The 8,849-nt window shown below is 35.4% G+C and overlaps 1 protein-coding gene across 1 annotated transcript; it reads right to left on the bottom strand.

Annotated features, from left to right (window-relative positions):
* Window positions 1-1,933: 1,933 nt before the first annotated feature.
* LOC119674311 lies at window positions 1,934-6,836 on the bottom strand. Its single transcript, XM_038085443.1, has one exon. It carries the CDS (start codon window positions 6,827-6,829, stop codon window positions 1,934-1,936), a length of 4,896 nt encoding a protein of 1,631 aa, XP_037941371.1. The 5' UTR covers window positions 6,830-6,836.
* Window positions 6,837-8,849: the final 2,013 nt, after the last annotated feature.

Genomic DNA, 8,849 nt, shown 5'->3' on the forward strand with positions numbered 1-8,849 from the left:
CACATAAAAATGCAGCCATTATTTATACATTAGTAACTAAATTACCTGTGAGAATAATATAGAATTAATTATTTGCTTTCTATATTTTTGTTCAGGACTACACACAAAGTGACTTTTATTTATTAAAAACTGTTATTTTAATGGCTTTACAGTTATACAGAAAATAGACTTGTCGGATCTCCTTAGCTCTAACTCCAAGACCAAATGGCTTAACAAGCATAATAACAATAAATAACAATAGCTAGTATAATTCGACTATACTAGGTAACTTTAAGGATAACATAATTCTCAATAAATATCTCCGATTGGAAGTGCTGACAGTTATATCAACGCACGTCATCTCATGCTATTAACCTAACCTGATATATTTACTAGGTATTTACTAGGTATTCCATTTAGTACCTCTTTTTTCTTCGAAAAGGTTTAAAATGTCTTTAAGTTGAAAGCACTTGGACTAAGAAAAAATAAATTTAGCCATTCATACTATACTAACCACTATACTAATTAACTTAAATACGATAGGAATTGGGAACATCAGATCTCTTGCAGCTGGTTATTACTTAATAGGCAGTCCTCAACAGAGAGTTAGAGTTCTAATTGATGATCCTTGTGATCCATGTCAAGAGGAAGAGGAAAAGTTATCAAGATCTGTAGCTGTTGTACAAAAATATAGGTCTAGCAATTAGCTGGGATTTAGTTTTTAGAAAAAGCTTCTTTGAGGACCCAGAAATACTCTCTAAGAAATTTATGGTATCAATTGCACAAAAGTTTCATAAAATTGTAGAAAAGAAATAAATTGGTTAAAGTAATGCAAATAGGTCTTCACCACTTATCGATATTCTATATTTTCTTTCATGCCCTTATCGTAAGAGTATTACGAAAGCTACGCTGAGTATTTAGTTGCATAAATACCTAATAAACAAAGACTTGTAATAATGAACTTAATTTGATTGACACTGATAAGAACGCGTTTGTTCTTATTAATTTCCAAGAAGTTATATCAAACTTCCAACACGCACATGCACGCGTTGGATGATATATTTTGTATTTATTAATGGTAAACTGCCGAGCACTTAAACTCGTAGTTTGCCTTACTAATCAAATTTGTAATAAAAAGATCAACTCCAAAATTCTTATTTGTATTTTATGTGTTTATTTATTTCTTTATTTATTTCCAGGTAGTTTGGACAATTTGTTGTTAAATGTGCTATTTTTTACCAGTTGTTACTCGTCTGACCGTTCAACCAAAAAGAGGAAGTCTTTTAGCTTGAACCCAACACAGAAGCTGCTCTCATGTCCCTAATCAAGCTTAAAGCTTACTTCATTCTCCTTTTGTTGCCAAACAGCTGATTAATAGTGTTTGACAACGTTAAGAAGATGAAGTCTTTTATGTAGCTATTACGACCAAGATTTTACCTTACGGAGATTTAACATCCTCCCCCGCGTTGAATTATTTGAATAATTTGAATAATTTAACTAAAAGTGCGATAAAATGCATGCCTGCAATTGATATGGCATAACTGCACCTTAATTTTAAATAAACAAGTTGATCTAGGTCATGAGAGCTTGCTTCTGTGTTGTTTTTTTTGCTTGTTTACATCTTAAATTGCACATGATTTTCAACTGTCAAAATTGTAAAAAGCATTGTTAACATTTTTTGTTATTAAGTTTATAAGAACAATTAAAAGTTTCATATGTGAATTTTAATAATTTCAATTAGTTACAATTAATTTATTGGTTATTAATTCAAAATTTTGAATGTATTTATAAAATTTAAATTTAAATTTAAAAGTGAATTTAAGCCATATTAAATATTACGTTGATGAATCATAGACTGAAGTACATCGCTGGACGCCTCATCAGATAACTGTGTACTTATATTATTTAAAAATTTTACATCATGTTTTGTCTTCCCCAGATTTTTGGTGTGAGATCAGCAGTTGCTCGATCGTTTGGATACCTTCGAATTGCGTCCGAAATGATTGATACTACTAACCGATGAATTTGGTACCTGTATAGGCCTTTTTGATGCTGTCAGTTGTTGCCTTGTTGCTTCTTTTGGTTGTATTGGTGGTATCTTGTCATCTTCACTGTCGTTGGTTTCAAAAAAAAGTGGAGCCAAATTATGTATGGCACGTCTCACAATACCTGATGCTGTTTTAACATCGACCACACGTACCATTCCGTCAGTACCCTTATGTATATTGGTTACTCGACCCAATGCCCACTGAAGAGGAGGTAAATTTCCATCCTTCATGATGACTAAAGTGTTTTCTTGCAAATTTTTGCATTCTTCTCGCCATTTACGTCGGTATTGTAGCTCATTTAGATATTCAGAGTTCCACCGTCTCCAGAATTCATGTTTTATGTGGGACACCAATTTCCACCTCGTTAGTAATGATGTCTTTAAATTTGTTGTGGTTGTACTTGCTGGTGCTGTAAGAGCTTCACCAATTAGAAAGTGGCCTGGCGTAAGTGCTTCAAAGTCATTTGGATCATTCGACATTGGAGTAATCGGTCTTGAATTTAAAATCGCCTCTATTTCAATAACAACTGTTTCTAACTCTTCGTACGTTAAGGATTCTGTGGCAACGCTGCGCACAAGTAAATGTTTCGCCGACTTCACTGCTGCTTCCCAGAGTCCTCCGAAGTGAGGCGTACGAGGAGGAATGAAGTTAAATTTAATACCTTTTTTGCTGCACGCTCTTTCAATTACTTCTCCTGATTTTTTTGAGTAAATTATTTCTACTAGTTCATTCAGTTTGTTATTGGCTCCAACAAAATTAGTTGCATTGTCACAAAATAGATTTTGGCAAAGCCCACGCCTCGCAACAAAACGTTTAACTGATCCAATAAATGCGTCGGTAGTTAGGTCACTTACCAGCTCCAAATGTACTGCCTTGGTGGCAAAACAACAGAAAACAGCAATATATGCCTTGTGCGGCCGCTTTCCTCTTACTTTGTAGTGTACCCAAATTGGTCCACAAAAATCGACTCCCGTGTTAAGAAATGGTCTACTTGGATGGACTCGAGCATGTGGAAGATTTCCCATAATTTGATTGAAAGTTACAGGTCTACACCTTGTACAACGAATACAGTGTTGCACGATGGACCGTGCCATTACCTTCCCCTTGATCGGCCAAAATTTTTGCCGTGTCGCTGCCAATAATGCTTGGCCACCGCAATGCATGTTTTCTTCGTGAATTTTCTTCATTAATAGCTTAACTATGCAGTCATTGTATGGGAGGAGCATTTGATGTTTAGCATTATATGTTAGATTTGATGCGTCTAATCTTCCTCCGACCCGAACGATATCATATTTATCTAAAAACGGAGTCAATGCAGCTAACGAGCTAGATGCTTTCACCAGTTTGCGATGCTTTAAATCAATTACCTCTTCCTTGAATTCAGTAGCCTGAATGCATTTCACGATGTACCTAAGTGATTCTTCTAACTCTTCCGGATGTAATTCATTGGTATGATTATTAAATTGAAGTCGCTTACTACGCCTTATGAACCGTAGCACATAACCAACAATGTGAAGCAATGTGTTAAAAGAATTTCTGTGGTTTACCTTGTATATCCATTCAGTATCATCTTCGGTTGCTGTTAGCATCACTTTCTGCGAAGTTTTTTTTAACTCGGCGTTGTCTGGCTGATTGCATAGGGCCTTATTAAATTCTTCTGGCCACATATCTTCACGACCATGTAGAAACATAGGACCATAGAACCATAAATTATGAGTTTGCAATTGAGATGGTTTGATGCCGCGTGATAAGGCATCTGCTGGATTTAGTCTTGAACTTACATGTCGCCACTGACTTGGTGCGGATAAGTCTTGAATTGCCGCAGTCCTGTTTGCTACAAATTGTTGATGTTTTGCTGGCAATGAATTAATCCAGTAGAGTACAATTTCAGAATCAGTCCAGTAATATGATTCTGTCTTATGATTTAAATCGCCCTTTACCCTATTCATTAATGTGGCTCCTAGAAGAGCAGCGCACAATTCTAAGCGTGGAATGGTTTGCTTTTTGAGTGGGGCGACCCGAGATTTAGAGCATAGCAGTCGATTGATCAAGCGTCCATCTTTCAGTGTTGCTCGAATGTATATAGCTGCTCCATAAGCCTTTTCGGAAGCGTCACAAAATGCATGGAGTTGCACCGATGAAGCAATCTGCTGTCCAAAAATATGCCTATCTATCTGAAAATGGTGCAATGACCTTAACTCGTCACAGAAATTAATCCATCTGGTATGTACTTCACTCGGCACAGCTTCGTCCCATGATAAGTTGAGTTGCCACAGATCTTGAATTAGTATTTTTGCTGTTACTAACACTGGACCCAAAATACCCAGGGGATCGAATATTTTTGCTAAACTAGAAGTTATCGATCTTTTTGTTATTCGCTTAGATGGGGTTAAATCAATCCTTATGCTGAATTTGTCACGCTTTGGTTGCCACGATAATCCTAATGTTTTGACTGATGCTTGGTCTTCATTGCTGAAATCTAAATCGACCTCTTGGTCCTCTTTTGCTATGTCTTGAAGCAGCAAAGGATTATTAGCACACCATTTTCGCAATTTGAAACCAGCTGATTCCAATAAATCGTGAAGTTGACGTTGTATTTCTAAAGCTGTGTCAAGACTATCTGATCCACTAAGACAATCGTCCACATAAAAATCATTTATAATTGCCAAGGCTCCAAGCGGGTATTTAGTTGATTTGTCTTTTGCTAGTTGCTGCAAACACTTCGTAGCCAGATATGGCGCTGACCTTGTGCCATAAGTTACTGTATTTAATTGGTAAAACTGCAATGGGTCGTTAGGCGATCTTCTCCACGCAATGATTTGGTATTTTCTATCATTTGGATGTATAAGGATTTGTCTATACATCTTTTCAATATCTGTGCAAAATGCAAATCTGGGGCATCTGAAACGAAGTAAAATGGAAAACAATTCACTCTGAATTTTTGGGCCTGTTAACAATATGTCATTTAATGATAACCCGTTGTTGGTCTTGCACGATGCGTCAAACACTACTCTCAATTTTGTTGAACTACTGGTAGGTCGAATTACACAATGATGTGGGATCAAATAATGTGATGTGATGTCCTCGATATGAATTTTGCTCATGTGGGCCAACTTTTCGTACTCATCCATAAATTCTACATACTGCTTCCAGACTGCTTCATCTTTGCTTAATCTTCTTTCTAGGGCATAAAATCGGTTTATCGCTGTGTTTTGAGACTCTCCGAGAATTGATGGATTTTGTTGAAACGGTAATCTCACAATAAATCGACCATGGTTGGTTTTTTGTACATTGTTTATAAAATGTGATTCGCACAACTCTTCTTGCTGAGTTACGTTTTTGTTTGTAGGTGATGCTTCATCGAGTTGCCAAAATTTCTCTATCACCTTTTCTATTTGTTCTTCATCGTCCGAGCAAATGCCGCATGTTTGCATCTGCACACCTAAATTGTTGTCAGTTATTTTTCCTATCACAATCCAGCCCAGTAACGTATTTTGCAATATTGGAAGATTATTGCCAATTTTAATCTGTCCGATCGACAGCAGTTCATGTGAGAATTCTGCCCCCAGTAAGAGATCAATATTACCCTTTTGGTGAAAGCAAGGATCAGCCAACTTAATATTGCTCGGTATGTCCCAATTTGAAATGTCGAGCTGCATGCTCGGTTGATCAGACACGATACTTGGTAACACGTACGCTTCCACTCTTGCGGCATATTCATTGATTTTGGAACTAAAACCCAAATTTACTCGCCTTTGAGCATTTTGTTTCCTTTGTCCAATACCTTCGATGCATGCGGATACATTCATTGGATTTTCTCCTAGTTTTTTGATGAGTCTTTCCGTTACAAGATTTACTTGTGAACCGGAGTCTAATAATGCTCTACATTCAACCTTGATGCCTTTATTGCTTTGTATTATTACGCGTGCTGTTCCCAATACAACATAACCCTTGTTGTAATTGTTATAATTGGAGATCAGGCTTATTGACTTACTCGAATTTGTTATTTTATTTGGGTTAGTGCATGTTGCATCTTCCAGATGTAAAAGAGAATTGTGTTTTTTATTGCATATTTTACAATTGCCTGACGAGCATTCTCTTGCAAAATGGCCAAACTTTAAACAATTAATGCACAACCGCATTTGTTTAACTAACTGAAGTCTTTTAGTGGGAAGTTCTTGTATGAATGACTTGCACGTGTACAATGGGTGACGATCATTCTTGCATGCCGGACATAGTTTTTCGTAATTTGATCCTTCGTTTGTTGCAGCAACTACTCTCGATGTGTTTAAGACCTTTACGTTGAATCCTCTGCCAAAAGCCTCCAGTGACAGAAATCGGCTTTCAATAAACTGTAGAAGTTCTTCGAACGACACGAGTGAACGATTATCCTTTAGAGATTGTTCAAATGCTGTTTGAGTTCCTCTATCTAATTTCTTTAAAGTGAGGTGCACCAATATTGCATCCCATTCTTCTATTAGAATACCCTGTGCCTTTAAGCCCAAAATGCACTCCTTAGTGACATCATGCAGCGACTTCAAACCTGATGAAGTTTCCGCAGTTAAAGACGATTGGCTTAACAACTTGTTGAGTAACGCTGTAATGAGTAGACGTTTATTGTCGTATCGAGATCTTAAAATTTGCCATGCTGTGGCATAATTTTCTGTTGAAGCTGGCAAATGTTTGATTAGATTTTTCGGTTCACCGATTAAATTGGTGGTTAAATAAAACATTTTTTGCATTGGTTTAAATGGTTGCTCGTCAATGAGCTGTAAAAACAAATCGCGAAATTGTACCCACATTAATGGGTTTCCGTCAAAACAAAAAGAGGAAGTCTTTTAGCTTGAACCCAACACAGAAGCTGCTCTCATGTCCCTAATCAAGCTTAAAGCTTACTTCATTCTCCTTTTGTTGCCAAACAGCTGATTAATAGTGTTTGACAACGTTAAGAAGATGAAGTCTTTTATGTAGCTATTACGACCAAGATTTTACCTTACGGAGATTTAACAGACACCACTACTTATTAAGTTTAGAAGATTGTTTGCTCTCTTGTGGCAGAGTTCCTAGGCTTACAATTGTCGACCAAAATTGCTAGGCTTATTCTATCTGAGTAACACGTTAAACCTTTACAATTCTATTTTGTTTGATAAAATAATTGCTTTTATAAGAAGATACATGATATACTATCTATATTGTGCTTAGTTCAAAAATTACTTTAATAATTATTTGATATCTACTTATATATATTCTTCTCTCGTTTTATATACATTTCTATTAAGATACATTCAAATGAAAGGACTTTGTTATAAAGTATTTTATTTGCGTATTTTAATTTCTTTCAAATACGAAATATTTTTCACTTTGTAGGATTGAATAGGAATTCCATTATATTATATTCTTCTTTAGAAAGAATTAATTAAAATTAAATTTAAATTGTAACTTTGACATTCTTTTAGATTTTATTTCCCTTTATGCTAACAGTTTTAAATACACAACTCGCGGCGCTAATTTTCACAAATGTTGAAGAATCCTGAAAATATCGCCAATGCCAACTCATGCCGCAAAAAGTGCTTATAAATTATTTTTTTGTTTCTTATTTTACTAAAAAAATATCTAAGGGTGATAAGCAGAACTTATTCATAATTGTTGTATTTAATAAAAAAACTTCTTACATTTCTTCCTTCGCGAGCAGTTGCTTGCACTACACATTTTCGAGTGGTAAATAAAATTTAAGTAAATTAAATTTAAACCCCAAGAATAAGATAACATTATAAAAGGTTTTCTTTTTCTGGTCCGAGTTTTTATTAGTACTGTTAAGTATGGTACCGCGGCAGCAAACAACAAGAATAACTACCATTGCCAAGAGATGCTACTATGAGCTATTGGGATATAGAGCTCTCTTCGGAGTGTCAAAACTTCTACTTGTGCTTCTGTATGGTGCAGGAGCATGGACGCTATTACAGATAATAAAGCAGCACTGGGAGTTTTCGGGGAAAAAGTTCTTTTTCAAGAGAATCCCTTCAGTCCATTACGAGTTGGCGATAACTACAGCATCCGAGCGATCTACAAGCTGTAAGGGATTTATCACGTCACTGATATCATCCAGAAAATTAACATACAGTGGCTTCACCAACTAAGTCATATTGTGAAAATAGCTGACAATAGTCTAGCGAAAAAAGGGTTTGTTATAACAGTAGACCATATCTCCACTGGAGTGATCAAATTAAACTGGAGAAGGTGTGCTGCGTCAGGCTAAAATTCAATAAATGGCCATTGTTATGGCCATTAAAGTAAGTATGTTAAGTTGCACGATTTATCGCTCGGGCAAAAAGTATACATTACGTTTTTGTAGTATCAAATAGCCTCTTACTCTTGAGGCTTTGAAAACAAACGTTTCCTAATTTACGGCTGAGCTATTACCTTAAAAGAATTTAGTACTGCAAGATGTCCCATGAAAAACGTTTGATTGATGTTCTTATCTATATGAACTATAGGCGGGAATCATATTATTCTTCCAATATTTGTGTTATAATTATAACTTAATTAATATTGTGTTATACATACATTTAAGGGCAAGGTGCAAACCATAGATATATTGAAAGATATATACTGCAAGACGTCCCATGAAAAACATTTGAATAATATTCTTATCTCTATGAACTATAGGTGGGAATCATATTATTCTTCCAATATTTTGTTTTAATTATAATCTTCCAATATTTGAGTTTTAATTATAGTCTAGTTAATATTGTGTTATATATTTAAGGGCAAGGTGCAAACAATAGATATATTGAAATATATATTTGATACTTATATCTATAT

This window comes from Teleopsis dalmanni, chromosome 2 (genome assembly GCF_002237135.1).
Source record: "Teleopsis dalmanni isolate 2A chromosome 2, ASM223713v2, whole genome shotgun sequence".
NCBI classification, from domain to species: domain Eukaryota; kingdom Metazoa; phylum Arthropoda; class Insecta; order Diptera; family Diopsidae; genus Teleopsis; species Teleopsis dalmanni.

Coding starts and splice junctions, on each gene's coding strand:
- LOC119674311 (XM_038085443.1), bottom strand. CDS start 6,829: ATGTGGGTACAATTTCGCGATTTGTTTTTACAGCTCATTGACGAGCAA.